Source organism: Vulpes lagopus, chromosome 4 (genome assembly GCF_018345385.1).
Source record: "Vulpes lagopus strain Blue_001 chromosome 4, ASM1834538v1, whole genome shotgun sequence".
NCBI lineage: Eukaryota > Metazoa > Chordata > Mammalia > Carnivora > Canidae > Vulpes > Vulpes lagopus.
The window spans coordinates 6,084,159-6,104,136 of NC_054827.1; the positions used below are offsets into that span (position 1 = coordinate 6,084,159).

Consider the following 19,978-nt stretch of genomic DNA (forward strand, 5'->3'; position numbering starts at 1 on the left):
GTGGAAAAAATACGGCAACTTCTGTGCAAGATCTGAGTTTGTGTGCTTTTTAAGCCTTGACTTCCACGCCTCGAGCACACACCAACTCTATAGACTATGGGATTTTTTTCCGATTTATTTTTTATCACAAGATACATGTTGGTAACAACCTGACTTTAAGTATTTCATCCTACATGACAAGCAGTAGTATGATAAAGGGACAAAAATCTCTGGACCGGGACTCAGAATACCTGACTTCTCAACCTACTTATTTTTAACGTACTTCAAGTATATTATTCGCAAGCTATGTTTTTAAGGTATTTTCATAAGAAAAGTGTTAAGTAAAGATGGCTTCTATTATGCGTATATCCTTAGATGTAGTATACTTAAGGGATAATTGATAATCATTGAGCACTATTGAAGAAGCTTTTAAGAATTTACATTGTTTTGTGATAGAGATTGAAGGATATATTGAGGATATTGCAGGTAGACTGTTATTATAAACGTATTACTAAGGGTTTTAAACTTAAATTCTGACCTTACAAAAATTTCCTGTACATCCCTTTATCAGATAAGCTCTTCCATCTGGAAATTGTGTTTATACTTACATAAGTACTTTATAGGAGTATTACATTCAGTATTTTATAGGAATGTAGATTAATACTACTTTAGCTACTTTATGAATTAGTGGGGAGTGATGATCCCATCTAGCATCTCTGAAACTGAAGAAATTATTTTCTTATTGAGCAAGCTTGCTATGGCATACCTGATTCGTGGAAATGAACTGGAGTTGGCCGTCTGTGTGGGCACAGTACTAGGGGAGACTGCGGCACCTGCAACCCACTATGCCCTGGAACTGTTGGCAAGAAAATGCATGATGATTCCAACATGGTAAGAATTTCTAAATTCGAAGAATGATCTTATAGTGATGGAATACATTTTTTAAATATTGTAAGTTACATTTGATGTGTGTTGGGAGGATACAGCATCTCCTTTTTTTTTTTTTTTTTTTAATAAAAGGAAGATTGTGGGAGGGAACCATGCTATGACAATGAAGTAATGGTGGTTAAATAATGAAATCTACCATGACCCGTTCTGAAACAAGGCAGTCGCAACTATGATATTTTCAAGCACACAAAACATCATGAGAATACATGCACTCTTCTTAAGATAATCAGGACCACACATTTCCACATTTTATTTTATTTTTTTATTTTTTTATTTTTTTCATTTCCACATTTTAAATGCTACATATATACACTCATTCTCATCTGATCTTCTCTCATAGTTTAAGGTTTGGAAAATAAAATCACTTTTCTAATGGAGAATAGTAACTTTTAATGGAGAGTGATGGTTTAGCTGGAGACTGGGAATAGGCCACTTCCCCAGACTTGGGCAGCAACTCTAAGAAATAGACCTTGGAAGGTCCCTGCAGTGACAGGAAGTCTAGGTGAAAGCAGTTCTCATCCCATCTGCATCGCCAGGATCTTGGGGCAGACAGTCCTTCGTTACGGAGCAACCTAAAGATGACTTTAGACTTTTATCTTCTCTTTCCCCAAAGTACTTAAAACCTCAAGGAGTTTCTAAGTAGACTTGTTTATCAGGCTTCGTAGCTCTTCCCATGTACACCCTGTGCATGCACATACCACTCTTCGATGGACTATACAGATTCCACTGCTGAATCCTACAGATAAAAGTGTTAATAATGGTGACAGCCGGCTAGCCCCTCCACACTGCATACTGTGTGCCAAGCTCTGTGTTAAGCACTTTACGTGTAACAACTTACTAGATATTAGGCAGTAGATAGTTGTTTGCCTCAGATCTCAGTAAGTGCTTGAGCCAAGATTGGAGGTTACATAAACTGGCTGCAGTTTGCACTTAGCAACTTACTTAGTTCAGACCGCTGTAGCAAAATGCCACAGACTGGATGCCTTGTACACAACAGAAGTTTATTTCTCACAGTTCTAAATGGTGAGATCTTAGGATCAGGATGCTGGCAGATTTGGGGTCTGATGAGAAATGGCTTGCTGGGTCATAATTGACCATCTTCTTGTGCTCACTTGTGGAAGGGGTGAACTAGTCCTCTGTGGCCTCTTTTGTAAGGACACTAATCCCATTCGTGAGGGCTTAGCCCTCAGGCCCTAATCATGTCCCAACGGTCCCACTTCCAAATACCATTATATTGGGGATTAGGTTTCAGTATATGAATGTTGGGGGTAGTACAAGCATCCAGTCTATTGCAGCTATCACGCTATACCCTCTTTAATGTGTGACTAAGTCAGCAAAAGAGAAACACTTCTCATTTTCCTCTTCTCATTTTCTAGATCTGGGGGCTTCATAGTGAATCCGGAATCTCAGAGTTTTTAGAATTTTTACCATATCTTACATTCATATGAGAGCTCCCTCCCCCAACCTGAAGATAGTAGTACCCCACCATCAGCTTTAGGCTTAAATCTATTAAATGCCCACCATCCTTGGGATGTTTTTCTCTCTGTTGAAAAGGATAGCAGCCAGTTACGTACTTACCATGACTTGCCTTGGACCCATCCCAAAGCATGAGGTTTAACTCAGATTGTTTAGTCACCAGGGTGACCAACTCCATACTAAAAATCATCACCTAATCTAAATAAAATGTGATTCGTTCCTTTTTCCTAGGTGAAGGTGCAACATAGCAAAACAAATAGAAATTCAACTTAAGTGAGGTTTTAAAAAAAAATCTTTCAACTGACTATATGTGTTAGTTGCTTTTCATATAAAACAAACTTCCATTTCCCTGTAACTGCCCCAAGAAGTTCCCTTCTATGTCCATAGATACATGCACCAAGAACTAGGATAAAGTTCAAATTCTAAAATATGTGGTGCTGATCAGGTTTATTTCCAGGGGGAATCTGTAATCACCATGGGTACTTAGAGTTCAGAAATTTAAGTAAAATTTGGACAGCTGCATAATTTTGAGAGGATGTTCATGATTTTGTAAACCAAGTATATTTTGCCTTTTTTACATTTACTGGTAAAAGTCTCCTTGTTTCTCGTTGCATATTATCTATGGTATTCATATTTAAAATCATTTTCTTTCTAGCTTTCCATCTGTTGGATACAGGTATTATCTAGATTTATAAAAACATTTAATTAAAAAACTCATGTTATATTTTAGTTCTAGAGTATTAACTCTATATTAAGAAATGATCATTGCCTGTTTGGGCTTCATTGGTTAACAGAATGCTAGTTCATTTATAGAATTTATAACATATAAAACCTAACTACAAAGTAATAACAGTTCCTGTAGCCTCGGTACAGAATCACTCCCGATTTTATACTTAAATCATGTGTAAGTAATGAATTGTGACTTTCTAAGATATAAAACAATAGTAGCTAAGCGAGTGAAAATGCCTGTTCTGGTAGCAAAATGTAAGATGTTACATTATTTGGTAAGTCTGTATCATTACATATATACATTTTCCCCAACTGGTATACTGAATTTTCAATAAATAGGAAGTTATACTAAAGAATGAATAAAATTATCTGGCATTGCCATAAATTTCAGTGTATGAAGATATACTTCTACAGTGAGAAAGTCAGACTTTCATCTGTAGTTCATAGAAGTTTGAATAGAATTTTAGCATAGCAAGTTTATGCACTATAAAAGCAAACGATCATTTCTGTATTCTCATGGACATACCTGAATACTGCTAGTACATGTTGGTATCAGAAAACATAGTCATTTAAACTTTTTTAGCAAGAACAGGTGAATTACCCTAATTTGAGGCTTGTGAAAACACTCAGAGATTTACCTGCTCTGCAATGATAGAATATTTGACACACACGAACTGTCTCCATTCCTGTTCTCTGTTCACGACATTCTGGATTAAACATCTGTTACTGTTTTTAAAATAATTTAGTCACATAAATGACCAAGATACATGTTTCTGAAGGCTTCACAAAGAAGGTGAAGGAGCCTGTTACTCGCAGAAGTCTGCCCTTCAGAAATGCACATCTGAAACACTGCATATTCTCAGGTTATGAATGTGTCATACAGTGAGTTTCTTGAAAACTGAATAATATCTCGAACCCTTGCAAGTTAGCATTTTCTCAGTTCTGATGTATGCAACCAAAACCTCTTTACCTAGTGATTTTTAAAAAGGGTATTAGAATACTTTTAATGTAAAGCTGTGAAGTCCGTACAACACTTTAAAATACCTTATTTTTAAGTGATTTATTCCACCCATTGAATCTTTAAAAAGTAAATCAGAAAACTGCATTTCTATCTTTGATTTTCACCTAAAGTTTAAGAGAGACGCAAAATACCCAAACTTCTAAACTTTAAATACCCAAGCATTCTTAATTGGTTTTAATGAGCTGGCTAATCCAGGGCAATTGGCAAGTGTAACAAAAGCTGATGAGAATTAGCTTTCACGAAGTTTGCTTTATAATTCACTCCCAAGAACATATCTAATGCCCCTTACTTTGGTTAGGGAATTCTTCTGTAATAACAAAATTAAATGCAAATATAGAAAGATTCATTTAGATTTTTTGAAAATTACAGGAATTTCATAATACATTTCTCCTTCATGCCCTTCTGTTTCTGTCATCTACATTTAGAAGACTTTCATAATTAGGTAGGAAATTGGTACCATTTATGGAAGCAGACAATTAGGCTTTTCTTCCTTTGAAATAGTTCTAAGTGACATTTTTAGATTTTTTTTTCCTTAATTGAAGTTTCCTCTTTTGTTATGTGCATAGGAATCTGGCGGCCGATCTTCTCCTGATGACTCCCGATAATGAACTACACCTAGTTAAGCTCTGTGCTTTCTACCCAGGGTGTACTGAAGAGATTAATGATCTTCATGAGAAGGTATGCTAAGGATATTACTTGTCCCGGTTTGCAGTGCAGGGCTGTGATTTAATTCATTTTAGGTTCAGTCACACAGAGATGCAGGGAGAGGAGCAAACATATCCCTTTCAAGCCCTTTTACAAATGTAGCAAATGGTAACAGGAAGTTGAGCATTTGTTGAGCTTCTGCTGTATGCTTGGAACAGTTTTAAATTTTCACATTTTTGTATTTTACCCAATTCTGATGAAACCCTGAAAAGCACGGGATATTGTTACAATTTCAGAGAAGGTAAGGAACTGCCCTTAGTTAAGAGTGGAGTGTGAACTTGAGCCTCAGCGGGTCTGTCTCCACATCCCTAGCCCTTCCCACTCTGCCGCTCTGCGCCATAGGGAACAAGCACACTATTTAAAAATAGGCAATTTAGGATCTTTAAAAGAGTTAATGGAGTGTAATGAAATTCACATGCATTACTCTAAAATGCTTTAAAAATATTCCTTTGTAGAATATAGGAATTTATGTGCCAAGATTATATATAAAAGCAACCAAAATATTCAGTAATCAGGAAATTGTTTATGCAAATTATAGTACATTTCTGCATTTCAGTGCTTTTAATCCATTAAAAAGATCATGAAGTTTTCTTTTTATTGACATTGGTAGATAGCCATAAAAGAGTTATGTAAAGAAGCGGAATATGAAATGCACATGCCATATGATTCTCATTTTTAAAATAACTGTGTATATATTTATGTTATTTATAGTGTGTTTAAGGGGAAATGTACAGTTCTTTTAAGAAAAAGGTAAAATATAGTAGAATATTTTATCTTTTAACTCTGAAAATAACAATGTTTTGTTTCACTTATATGAGCCTTGAATTGTCCCCAGTGCCTGAATGGCCCTACTCATCCAACAGTGGATTCTTACTAAGTATTATGTTAGCACAGATAGATCAAAGTATGTGTGAGTGTGTGTGTGTAAGTGTGTGTGATACCAGGGAAATACTTGTGATAGGATAAATGTGCACAGTGACCAGTGGGCTATAAGATCATGGGTCATTTAATTTCTTTATACACTTTATATTCTGTGAATTATTATTTTTTTTAATAAATTTTATTTATTCATGAGAGACACAGAGAGAGAGGCAGAGAGAGAAACAGGCTCCACACAGGGAGCCCGACATGGGACTCGATCCCAGGTCTCCAGGATCATGCCCTGGGCCGAAGGCGGTGCTAAACCGCTGAGCCACCAGGGCTGCCCCTGTGAATTATTTTTTTAAATGAGATGCACTTTGCTTTCACAAACATGACAAATAAAAGCCATTTCAATGTTGCAATTAAAATAGTGAAGGAAGTAGGAACTTTACATTTGCTGCATAGTACTCTCTTTTTTGAAAGATTTTATTTGTTTATATGAGAATGAGAACAGAAGCAGGGGGAGGGGGAAAGAAAAAGGGAGGGCCAGAGGGAGAGAAATAGGCTCCCTGCTAAATACAGACCCCTAAATGTTAGGGCTCGATCCTAGGACCCCCAGGTCAAGACCTGAGCTGAAGTCAAATGCTTAGCCAACTGAGCCACCCAGGCACCCCTGCACGGTGCTTTAAATGTACACCCACATATCTTCTGAGGTGAGGACAGCAGATGCTAATATTGGGGCTTAGGGAAGCAAGGAGATATTTGTCTGGGTTTACACGCTAGTAATGACACGGGCAAGATGACATCCACATGGTCTTTTCATCACACATTCTAAAAGGATGTAATTAGATTTTCTGGTCAGACTTCATTCATAACTCTTTAGAAAGGCTAGTCAGGGGGATCCCTGGGTGGCTCAGTGATTAAGTGCCTGCCTTCAGCCCAGGGCGTGATCATGGAGTCCTGGGATCGAGTCCCACGTCAGGCTCCCTACATGGAGCCTGCTTCTCCCTCTGCCTGTGTTTCTGCGTCTCCCTCTCTCTGTGTCTTTCATGAATAAATAAATAAAATCTTAAAAAAAAAAAAAGACTAGTCAGTATATGTAAAGGTGTTATTACCTCTGGATCATTTCACAAGTAATGCTAAACGTTATATTTTTAAATATTACCTTAATTTATATGACTTTCAGAATTTTAACATAGGACAGAAATTGTAGGAATGATCATCTTATTCTTCTTATATTTTATTTGAGGATACAATTCAATAGAAACCATTTTTTATTTCCTTTTTGGGTGTCTGTCAAAGTAAAGAAACTTTACTTTGTCTAGCCAGGCATAGGACCTAGCACATAGTAGTAATTGCTTAGCAAATAACTGGCATTTAGCAAATAAATATGGGGAAACAATATGAAATGTTATATGTATGAAAGCTCATTTAATTTAGTTTGTTGCAATTTTTAAGAGAGCAGGGAGAGATTGAGGAATCCGAGATGTTCAGTTTACCAAATTTTCATTTATTTTAAGTTTTTCTTTAATTCCTAGATAGTTAACATCCAGTGTGATGTTACATTGAGGCGTATAGTGCAGTGAATCAGTTCTTCCGTACAACACCCGATGCCCTTGACGGCAAGAGGGCTCCTTCCTCCCCATCACCTACTCTCCCCCCCACTTTAAACCACAGCAAATAGGAAACTCTTGAATAAGTGCATTAATAAAAAGATCGCATAAACCATCTCAGTAACTTAAGGGGACGTGAAGGGACAGTACGAAGGGATGAGAGTGACGACAAACCTCACAGGCAGGGGCCGGGATCGGTGACCTTGCCCTGATGGAACAGCAGCATCCAGAGTCACGACCCCGAATCCCTTCTGCGTTGGAAGCACTGTCTCTGTGGTTTCCAGAGACCAGAGACACAAGGCATGAGACTATGTATGGGGGTTGCTCAGAAACAAACCAGCAAACGTTCGACACTTCAGCTTCAAACATCACGAACATACAGATGTGGACATAAAAGATAACTTAATTTCTGCCCTCGTTGTGGAAGCAGAAGAACTTGCCTCGGGGAGGAGCAGACTCTGAGTTTCAACAGGAAAAAAAAACTATGAAAAAAATGGGGAGTAGTATTGCTTTCCATTCTACCATAAGGAAATTTCAGAGGCTCAGAATCTCCCATTTTGTGGCATTTAGGAATGTCAGAGCCAACGACTCCGGGAACTTGTACATTTTTTTGCCTTCCTGCTTAAAGTGACGTTGCTTTGTCTCAAAGGCCACAGTGAAATTAAATGCCACAGTGTAGGGGACACGTAAGAGGGTTTCATTTATGTTTTCTACATTTTATGTAGTTTCTGGTATCGGTCAGTAATAACAAATATTTCCTATTTCCAGATCACAATCAGGACAATTTACTTCCACCCCTTTTATTAGGTATTTATGTGATGAAAAACTACTAACTCATTAGGTAATATCCTGTTTATTGTTCTTGGATCCTGAAGATATGTCCATAAATAAGTGCTCTTAATACAGATTACTTCATTTACATCTATTTTGGGCAGCTTTTATAAGAAAAGCACAGTAGGCATACTGGAAATGCTCAGTGCTTATACCACTGCTTTTCCCCCTGTTAAATTTTAGTAACATCATCAAACTGATTCCTTTTCAGTGCAAGCTCCCCACGCTAGAGGAGTGTATGCAGTTAGCGGAGGCAGCCCATGCGGATGGTAATATATTTGAAACTGTGAAGTATTACTTGTTAAGTCAGGAACCTGAAAAGGCCCTTCCGATTGGTATTGACTTCATCAAAGGTAAGTTTCCCATTGGTAGTATAATCTAAAATCTCATTTATTTGATCTTTTCATTAATATTGATTGGAAGCCTTAAACTCCAGCACTGGCCATCTTAAATTTAAAAAAAGCAAGAGATTGGTGATTGTAGGGCATGGGGACTTGAGAGAGGGTTAAATATCCAAATAGTTGTGATCTTGATGGGATTGACCAGGAAAAAATTAATTATCTGAGTTAAAAATTGAATGAACATGTTTTAATACTATTATTTAGAAAATCTCTTATTTGGTTTTATTTTGCCAGAATACATCACTAGTTCAGATTGGACATTGGATACCATCTATCCGGTTCTTGACCTGTTGAGTTATATTCGCACTGAAAAATTACTCTTACATACATGTACTAAGTGAGTACTTTTCCCCAAAAAATATATAATTGAACTTATGTAATGTTTTTAAATGGTTGTATTCTTTTTGGTGTTCAGATAAAGAATAAGATCATCTTGGACACGTAGATGCCCTTGTAGAAAAATTACATTTTTATTTGCTATTTCCTCTTTTTTTTTTTAAGATTTATTTATTTAATTCAGGGAGGGAAGCAAAGAGAGAAAGAGAATCTCAAGCAGACTCCATGCTAACCATGGAGCCGACACGGGGCTCGATCTCACTACCATGAAATCATGACCTGAGCCTAAACCAAGAGATAGACACTTACTGGGCTACCCAAGAGCCCCTTTATTTGCTATTTTTACTTTTTTATTTTATTTTTTTCAAGATTTTATTTATTCATGATAGACACAGAGAGAGAGAGGCAGAGACACAGGCAGAGGGAGAAGCAGGCTCCATGCAGGGAACCCGATGTGGGACGTGATCCCGGGACCCCAGGATCACTCCCTGGGCCTAAGGCAGGCACCAAACCGCTCAGCCACCCAGGGATTCCCTGCTATTTTTAAGAAAAAAATACAGAAGTCTACTTGAAACAGAAATAATCATAGTGGTCCTACTTACCAATACCTAGACTGAGCATGTTGATATATGTGTGTACACACGCACACGCGCACCTGGCCTAAATAGTGCTAATTCAGAGCCTTGGGGTAGCCTTCGACCTCAAGTCCTCCAGAAACGAGTCATCATATCTCTTAAATAGCCTCTGTGTGCAAAGTGCAGGCACTAGAAAGTGAAGAATAGACCCCATCCCTGCATTCAAGTATCATTTAAGGACCTGTTGTCCATAGAATGAAAGTCCCCAGAGATGGCATGTAGTTTGTATTGGAGGCTTTGGGCTATTTTTGTGTTAATGGCGCGTGTGGAAAAGATGATGCCACAGCCTGGGGAACTTTGACAAGTTTCCCTAGCCGGAAATGGAGCGGGTATGCTCTGTCCTTTCCTAGAGTCTGCACTGTGTGCCAGGAATCCCTAAATCGGGCCTAATGAGTTATTGACAGAGAAATTCAGATGAAGACACAGGTTATATAGAGAAAAACAAGAAGGCAAGAGTGAAACGTCATTTGCAGCTTAGCATCAGTGTGTGAATAGGAGTTAAGTCACGAATAAAACATCCTCACGTTGAGAAAATTTTCTGAACACATTTTGCTATAAATGTCACTCATCAAAATATAGACATATGTGGGTAATGTTCTGTGCCGCAAGTTACGGAATCAAAAAAATAAATATATTCTCTTTTAGAGCTCGAAATGAATTGCTCATATTATGTGGTTATGTGGGCGCATTACTGGCCATCAGGAGACGGTACCGAAGCATTGTTCCAGCCCTTTACGAGTACACAAGGTAAGGCCGCTCTCACTTCTCCGAGGACAGAGCCCAGCGTGGTTTCTGGAAGGTGCCAGACACGTGCTGCACGCATCCATTCATCCCTCATGCCCTTTCTAACAGAGCAGCGATGAACTGTAGGAATCAGAAGCGAATTAGGATGTAAATTAATAGGACTCCCAACTCTGGCTTAAACACCTGGGGTTAATTGGTCTTAAGTCAGCTGAGGTCGGCATTCCAGGCCTGCGAAGGCAGCGCACAGAGCCCATCGCGGACCCCAATCCTCCCTTTCAAGTGCCCTTCCTGTGGGGCAGACATTCCGGGACCAAGCTGTCTCTTCCCCGTCGCTTCCCGGCACAGTGAGGGCCCCGTGGAGGTGTCGGGCGGCCCCTGGAGCAGGCAGGGGACAGTGGGTAGTGCCGCTGCCGGGACACTGCGGGAAGAATCTATTTTGGGGCAGGCAGCAGACCCAAATTCGAGAGCAACTTTTAACAATATTACAGTATCTTATAGGAGCCATAGGATGCACCACATGGAATTAAAATATTGTTTAATGGAGTATGGTCATTTATCTATGACTTGGGTAATAGAAAATAGTCCCTTGAAATAATAATATCAGAAATAAAAGGAGGCGTTCAGACTTGAGGCAGGAGAGACTGGGGAGATTGTATCTAAATTACTAGAAACACGCTGGTTTAGAACGAGAAACTAAGAAGGCCCTGGTTGGGAGCCGCTTCCTACCTCCCTGGTGGTGGGAGCCCCTTCCTACGCCCCTGGTGGTGGGAGCCCCTTCCTACCTCCCTGGTCGTAGTCTGTGTCTTGTGCTCCCGCTGGCGCCCTGGCCCCACATACTGAGCCCCCTCTCCATCACTCCCTCTGCTTCCAGCTCATTCTCCGGGTCTGCCCACACTCCTCTCTCCGTGCTCTGTCCTTAGGAACCTCGCCCTCTGTGGCTCCACCTGTCACCTCCCTGGCGGGTTTTGTATTCAGGCCCAGCTCCGATGGCTCGCTAGACTCTGGCCTCAACTCCATGTGCTCAAAATGAAGATGCTCTCCCTCCTGAAACCCGCTTCTCGTCCTGTGTTCTCTCTCTCTCTCTCTCTCTCTCTCTCTCTCTCTCAATTGTCGTTCTGATTCTGTGGCCCATAATAAAGTGATCAGGGTCACGAGGAAGTGTTCTCTGACGGCCGTGGCCTCGGCCTGCATCACCTCCCTCCGGCCGTAGCCCTGCTCACCCGATCTCTGCGGCTCTGTTCTCCTGCTGTGGCCTCGCCTTCCAGAAGCAGCATCCCCCCTTGTACCCCTAGGACTCCCCACTGTCCGTCACAGAGTTTCCAGATCCTGAGTCATACACGAAAGGTCTGCAAACCTACGGTTCGGGCTGTGGCGCCCACCGAAGCCCACTCTGTTCCCCACCCGGCCAAGCTGATTGCTTCTGATCCCCGTGCTGTGGAAGCTTCCCCAAGAGTTGTTCAGTGTCCCTCCACCCACTCGTTATCTCTGTTTTTCTCCTCACTCTTCCACGCTGCTTTGTAGACCGTAGATCGTTAAAAACCACTGGGCAGATAAAGTCCTCTCCAGTGCGGACTTGTACACAGGGAAGCCCTAGTGTGTCAGGAATTCAATTTGGAGCTGGCCACGTCGTCCAGAATGATTTTAAGCTCACTAATTTGGGGTTGAAGAAAACGATAAGCTACCAGGCGATCTGAGATATTGCTGCAGTTGCTGACAGCTGATGTTAGACGTGCACGTCGGGGGGAGAGTTGTGCCTTCGTCCTCGCCGGGGCCACTCGTGTCCCAGCAGAGCGATGACAGTTAGCGGGAGTGACCATAAAACGTAGATTCGAAACGGCTTACTTGGCCCTGACTTCACCTCTAAGCTCTTGCTCTGTCTCTTTCTCAGCCCCAAACAGCTTTTACTTTTACATTTCAACGAACTAAGTTCCTGCAAAAACACACTGGGTTTGTGACTTACTACAGAAACTTAGGACTAGTATTTCTTTATCTAAAGCTTCCTAGTTAATACTAATTATATATCTTTTCCAGTTTTCCCTGCGCAGGGGTGATGGATCAGCGATGTCGCTGTTTTACTGCCTGGTCTCACACGCCTCTGTCTTGGAGGAGTTGGAAGTCCGCATTTCTGTTCCTTTTCACTGGTTCACATTCTCCTCCCACACACCTTCTCCCTCCTCTGATCATCGTTTTTAATTCACACACACGCTGCTCCATAGGCAGTCCCGTGGGGCGGTTAGTCAGCGTTGCTTGGCCCATCTCTGTCTCCGCAGTTCGGTGGTGTCTTCACCTGTGCGTTTACTTACTTATTTACCAGTTTTACTTTTTAACATCTTAAGTTTTTATTTACATCCCAGCTACATACATTGTGATATTAGTCCGGGCGCACGGTACCAGGATGCAGCTCTTCCGCACGACACCCAGGGCCCGTCTCATGGCGACAGGTGCACCCCACCGCCTGTTTCCCCCGACCCCCTGCCTGCCATCCTTTCAGTTCATGTATTCACTTTGCTCTCTTAGACTGTCATCCAGCCTTGACACCCTTGACCTCAGGGAACGTACAGGCCGGATACAAGTAAGCGCACACGCGCACACATATGCTCCTGTACACATATGCATTTTGAACAGTAGTTGTTGCATCTGAAATCGCAGCCACTTAAAGCTCATTTGCTTTTTTGATAGCTGAGTCTTGGATGTCAGGCGTTAATTTCTTTCTCTCTGTTCCAGTCAGCTATTAAAACGTCGGGTGGTGTCAGTGCCTTTAAAGATTGAGCACCTTTCTGAGGAATTGGATGCGTGGAGAGCTTGCACACAGTCTGTGAGCCGGTGAGTGAAGACACTGTGAAAATTGGGATTTATAGATGATAGACAAACCTGTTGAAAACATGGACTGGCTCACTATTAATCTTAGCCCAGTAATGCCTCTTGGCTTGTTTACAGCATATATTCAGTAATAATTTACATTCCTGTTTTTTTCTGCCTTTATTTTAAAGTCCTTTGTTTTATGAATTCAGTCTAAATTGCCATCAGCTCTAAAGGGGAACTGAGTAATCCTCAGGGACTGTTTCTATTGTAAACCTCATTTATTCTATGGTTTTACAAAAATGAAAATGTAACATCTGTTGAAAATATAGGTCCTCGGAAGAGTCTGCATGTACACCCCCTTCTGACTCACAAAAAATGGTTTATGCAACTTTGCTAAAGAGACTCCAGGAAGAGCCGCTTGGAGGAATTGTCGGACCAGATTATGTGACCGGATCGAACCTGCCCAGTCATTCTGATACCCACATCTCTTGCCTTACGGGATTAAAAATCCAGGTACGGCCTATTGTGAGACATAAATAGTTTGTTTCCATTTGTTCCTCTATGTTAAAAACTTTTCTTAAAATAAGCATAATCTGAATAAAGTAGGTACCTATAAAGAGCACTAATGAGTAAGAAAATACTGCCCTCACTGCTCTATCATTAGTATAAATGGTTTCCCTGTCCTTAAAATAAAATGAGAGAGATGGTCGTTGCATTATTACCATGAAAGCAACTCATGGAGTAGGTCTACTTACTAACAAATGTTTAAAGATACATGTGGATCATATCCTTGAGGAAATTAAATAAGGAGACAAAGCAACAGTCAACATGGTTCTAAATTATATTACAATAGATTAAAATTAACTTTGCAGTCTCTCTTTGTATGTTATTTGCACAAAGAAATTAAGAACCGGCAGGTGTATGTTATTGACAAACATGTTCTTACATTGACTTCTTACAAATCATTGGGATTGATCATGAAGGATGGCTAACCCCTAAGGAAGGGCCCTAGTGTATGGTCAGAAATACGACGTGCCCCATTTCTGGGGAGAACGGAGACCCCTTCATGGTCTCAGGGCCGGGGCCAGGTGGAGGTGTCCGCGTGAAGCACACCATGATGAGTCCGTGTAGACTGCAGTCTGGAATAAAAGAACACCACTTCCCAGAAAAGGGTGAATTCACATTTTACACACTTGATTCTTATGTTTCTACATGGAATGTGACTAATTACACTTCTTATACTGACATGCCAGACCAGTGGAGACAGCTATTCTGGGGATAACCACTTAAGTGAAATAGCTTGCAGTTAATGTAAACCCAAGACATAGCTTGACTTGGTGCTAGAAATACGCTAATATAGTCCAAATAAACTAATATGGTCCAGAAAAGAGATAGGACACTTAGTTATCCACTTATGTTCTGAGACAAAGAATCAAAGCAGTACATTCAATAATATACAGTTAAGAGCAGAAAACATCCTGTGGTTTTTAGAATTTATCTCCAGTGCTGCTTGCGTCCCCCGCTGAGCCGTTCCTAGTACTTCCTTCTCATTCCTCATGTGCCCTCCGGTTTCTCTTCTCCTCTTCTGGTTCCTTTACTCCGTCTGCAGTTTCAGTGACCTAACAGACCTCCACACCCAAAACCGCAATAGGAAAGGGCCTACACGGGTGGCTCAGCAGTTTAGTGCTGCCTTCAGCCTAGGGCGTGATCCTGGAGACCCGGGATCGAGTCCTGCATCAGGCTCCCTGCATGGAGCCTGTTTCTCCCTCTGCCTGGGTCTCTGCACCACCACCCCCCCCCGCCCCGTCTCTCATGAATAAATAAATAAAATCTTAAAAAAAAAAAAAAAAGGAAAGGTCCTATCATATACAACTCATATAGCTGGGGTTCTTCCCTCCCAGCATCTTTCTCTTTAAACAGAAAATTAGTGTTCTGTGAAATTTCAAGTACCTATGAGTAGGAAGCAGTCCACTTCATATGATGGGTTTTCCAGTGTCAAGAAATGATTTATTAACAACAGGCTGTGTCATTTGAAATCATGATAAAAAATCTGATAACGTTAGAAAATAATTAAGAAGATGAGCTTTTTAGTCCATTTCAGGTTTTTGAAATCAGGCTTTTCTTTCTGACAGCTGGGAGAAATAGATTAAAAGGCTTGTTTTGCATTTGGTTCTTCAGAATGATCCTTGACATACAAAGTACCTGATGTAACTCGATCAAAAATATGGTGGTACATTGTATGATTGACATTGTTTTAAATTATGTGCACACATACATAGACATATATATTTCATCTCTTTTTTAAAAGATTTTATTTATTCATGACAGAGAGAGAGAGAGAGGCAGAGACACAGGCAGAGGGAGAAGCAGGCTCCATGCAGGGAACCCGACGTGGGCCTCGATTCCGGGTCTCCAGGATCACGCCCTCGGCTGAAGGTGGCGCCAAACCGCTGGGCCCCCCAGGCTGCCCTATTTTTCATCTTCTAGAGAGCAGTTGCAGAGCTTCTGGCTTAAATCATTTCCCCAGCTATCTGATAGAGGCTCTATGATTAAAATAGTAAAGTGTATTTAATTCTATGCTAGGCATAGATACCTTTATAAAATGTTAACTTTGTATTAATTAATGCATTGGCAATACCTTTGCCATTGGTAGCACTACTGTACTCAAAGAATTCAGATTATGAAACCAAATTCTGTTTTAAAAGACATTGGGGCATAATGTTAACATATCTAAACTTTTTTTCTATATTTGGTAGCAGTTCAAAAAATCTGATTTTTCTCATATATTAAAATTTCCTATTACCATTGTCTAAATATTGCCAGTGTCTTTACTATTATTATTAAAGGGATTCTGTTTCTGTAGGTTTAAAGCATGTTGCAGATTTATAATCCCATCTTCTCTTTCCTCAACTCTGCACAGGGCCCTGTATTTTTCCTTGAAGATGGGAAATCCACTATCTCATTGAATGACGCTTTGATGTGGGCAAAGGTGAACCCGTTCTCACCTTTAGGGACTGGAATACGACTCAACCCATTTTGACAGAAAATGTTTCTCCTTGTTTGTTTTTTTAAAGACCTTTTGTGGGTTAGTATTACCTTTGCCTTTGCTGTCTAAGAGCCAGAGGTTGAGGGGAGAAGGGGAAGGTGGGGAATAAGAGTTGACTTTATAAATTAACTTCAAAAAAATAAAATATTTATATAATTTCAAGGAAAACTAGATGTGTCCTTTATAAGATAGAATAGCCATATTTGGGAGAAAGATAAAAGAAGACTCTAAAAGAGCATATATAAGCTTCACAAAGGTACCAAAGTTTCATTAAAAAGTACCAAAACATTTTATTGTTGAAACACTGAAACATAGAAAATAATGCAACACCTTGAATAGTGCTTGACATTGAATGAGTATTTAATGACTATTGGAATGACTGAGTGTTCTTGAGCTACCAGAATATAAGGCATGTATGACGATCTTCAAGTTAACAAACACCCATACTGTCCTCCATAAAGTATATAGTAAATCAGTAGTTTCAGTTCATATTTAATGAAAGTTTCCAGTTTAACATCTGTCAACACATGGATACACAGTCAAAATACTTCTGAGTTATTTTTTAAAGGAAAACATTGCCAAGTTTTTTTTAGCTGAAATTAAATGTCCAATTATAAAGGAATAGGTTATATAACCATAACAGACATTAAGATGTAAAAACACAAATGCAGTTAAATCTGTATGGGAATTTACATTTGATGATAATTGACTATTTTAAAAGATAGTTAGTGTGTATGGATATTAGTTTTGATTAATGTATTTAATATTTACAGTTATTTCTATTCAACTTATATTAACTAACATAATTTATCTGATAAAATTAGCTTCAAGTAAATTTCTAGAACTATATTGAAATTTGGAGTATATTATAAACTCAAATTTTTAAAATATTAATTAAAAGAGTAAAACTATTAAAAAAAAAAAGCCTGAGGCATGACTGCAAGTATTTCAATTGTACTAGAATTCTGACTTTGTGGTCTATAAAATTAATGTGTTACTGGGCAGAACAGTACTTTGATACTCAAGCTGTTTTACAGAATTTATAATGTTTTTGTTTAAAGAGTGAGGAGCTCATATAATTGGAATAATTGTGGTTTATATTATCTTTAAACTTGTTGCACTTAAAATAATTTTAAAATTTTCTTAAACAAGCTTCTTAAAACAGAAAACAGTATATATTATGTATATATCTATTGTGTTGACGGGCTCTAACTCCTCAAAAAGACATTACAGACCTAAAGTCTATTTTATAAAAAAAAAAAATTAGTTAACATTATAGAAGAGAATGTATGTGACGTGTCAGTAGTGTGAAGTATTTTTTTAATCCTTAGTGATATGCGTAACTCAGATTTTTTTAGAGGAGGAAGATTTTTAATTAGCATATATGTAGTAAAAACCTTTTCACTTAAAAATAGCTGTTGAAATCCTATTATAGTTCTCTTTATTTTGTTTTAAAATAGATTAAGAAGCCTATCTTTTGTCCTTTACTTTAAAAGATCCGTTGAGCTTAAATTATACATATATAAATGATTGTTTCCTTCTTTTGCATTTTAAATGAATGCGGGAAAATATTTTATGTATAAACCATGAAAAACTCAACTCTTTAGCACATGAAGACAATAGAGGAGTAACCCAATTTGTCTAAAATCTAAATTGGATTGATTCAAATATAATTGTTATTCTTTGACTTCTACAGTGTTCTATACCTTACTATTAACTATAACTCTTGATTCTTCATAGAACTATAAGTGTTATTTGATCATGTCAGTCTGCATCTATTGTGCCTTAATATGGAAAACAAAGCAATTTTTAAAAATTTATAAAAGGTTTTCCTATGGTTAGATTTCCTATGCATGAAAACCCAAACAAATAATATGAACTTATTTTACTACTAGAAGAGCTCTGTATTACTGATAATGTGGACAAATTATTTTGCAAGTTTAAATATGCTTTTATGAAAGAAGTCTCATTAGACAGTGGTTTTAAAAGGATTGGAAAAAAATTTTGCCTATAAAAATTACCGGGTGGTTAACAAAATTGCAACATCAAAATGAGTTATATCTTGTGAAAATATGATTTTTACGTCAATCAAATTTTATTTATTTATTTATTTATCTATTTATTTATTATATTTCCATGAAATCATCCAGAGGTATTCAGGAACATGGTTGCATTAAAGCAATGACTTGTGTTTTGTTTTCTTTAGAATAGGAAAATTGACACCTTTTCAGTCTTAAGTCAAAAAACATTCTGATTATGGTAAAAATCTCACCATTTGTTTGTAAAATCTAGGGTTTCTTATATGGTGTAGCAGTGATTCAGAACATATCATCATAGTTAGCCGTATTAAAAAGTGTTTATTATACCATATCTTTGACACATTTATTCCTGAATAACTGAAAAAAGTACTTTTATGCTACATTTAAATACCATGGGACTGTGCTTAATATGGCATGTAGTTCTCTATCTAGATTTTTATGTATATAGGTATGAATGCATTTCATGTCCCTTAAATTTCAGTAACTACTGCATTAAAACCAAATATGACAGAGTTAACTGCTAAGCTGAGCATCAGTCATGTCCCCAAAACCACCATTGAGAGAACGTTGTTTCTCCGTAAGTGCTGGGTCAGAGTCATCAGAGCTGTGAAGGGCTGAGCTGGCCACCTGGGTTATTACCTTACTTGGGATCCTAGAAGAATCACTTTGGACTGTTGAGGAGGATGATTCTCCACTTGTAGGAAACACTGACTACGATAAACCCCCAAATTAGTATAAAAGGGAAAAAGCTTATTAATGAATACAAACAGTGCATCACAGAGGCTTCCATTCCGTGATAAGCGGTCTACCGATTGATTGAAAACTTTCTCCTGTAGGAGCTGCTATAGCTCCTAGGAAAGTTCCTTGGCTCCTTCCACCAAGGATCCGCTGTGAAGCAATGGCACTCCCAAGATACAGCTGTAGTGTTGGCCTCTCTTAACTCATCTTCAAGAAGCTCTTGAAGTCACCTACTTTGACTATACTTGCGTCCTTCACTTATTCACTATGAAATGAAACTTGTAAGACTATTTCATATTTTCCACAGCTCTCCCTAGGCCCCACGGGAGTGTTGGGAACTTACCATAGTCAGGCCATGAGCAATTAGCTTTTTCAGAAGATTGAACATGCAGTCAAGAGAGGAATAAAGAAACTTTTTATGTGACTGTTTACCCAAATCTAATCCTCTTCCCTGGATCTTTTCCCCAGCCAATGTTCAGAAGACTGGTTTCTATAACCTTTTCCTAAGGTTTCCCATATGTTATGGGTTGGAGATTATTCTCATAATTTTCTACTTTAGATTCGTCCCATTAGAATGCAAGGTAACCGACAAATGACCTATATAGCTGGTTAAGACACGCATTTAAACTGGACCCTTTACCTCAGATATAACTAGATTCTAAACACACTCCCAAGAATTAATCCTATTTCATTAGGGCTCTCTTTACTTCCTTTCATGAAATATTACCTGCCAAGAATGTGAAATTAAATATGGAAGTCTCAGGAGGTAGAAATTCCAATAAAGCCAAGCCTTCAAAAATGCAGAACAATTGACCGAGTACGTGCGTGTCATGGGATTCAGCATTAGTAATACTCAGCTCGGAAGTCTCAGAAGAGGCTGTTCACGAAATAGCATAAAAACATGAATAATTCCAGTTGAAGAAAAATTTCCAAATGTGAATGTAAAATTATAAGAAAGTATGAAAGATAATTAATCTTTCAAGATAGCAGCTGTTTTGGTTTCCCTCCAATAAAAGTACGGAGAGTGGCGGCAACCAGTAGAAATTTTTTAATTGAACTAAATAGCTTGCTAAA

At 38.8% G+C, this 19,978-nt stretch overlaps 1 protein-coding gene across 2 annotated transcripts in view; it reads left to right on the forward strand.

Annotated features, from left to right (window-relative positions):
• WDR17 (WD repeat domain 17) overlaps positions 1–16,243 on the forward strand; it is a 105,684-nt gene extending 89,441 nt beyond the window's left edge. For both annotated transcript variants that reach the window (XM_041752736.1, XM_041752735.1), the window contains exons 22-30: positions 731–870; positions 3,059–3,079; positions 4,720–4,831; positions 8,375–8,516; positions 8,799–8,901; positions 10,181–10,282; positions 13,004–13,102; positions 13,411–13,594; positions 16,002–16,243. In XM_041752736.1, coding sequence (XP_041608670.1) covers positions 731–870; positions 3,059–3,079; positions 4,720–4,831; positions 8,375–8,516; positions 8,799–8,901; positions 10,181–10,282; positions 13,004–13,102; positions 13,411–13,594; positions 16,002–16,121 — 1,023 coding nt within the window. In that variant the 3' untranslated portion in view covers positions 16,122–16,243. The remainder of the gene's footprint in view (positions 1–730; positions 871–3,058; positions 3,080–4,719; positions 4,832–8,374; positions 8,517–8,798; positions 8,902–10,180; positions 10,283–13,003; positions 13,103–13,410; positions 13,595–16,001) is intronic.
• Positions 16,244–19,978: the final 3,735 nt, after the last annotated feature.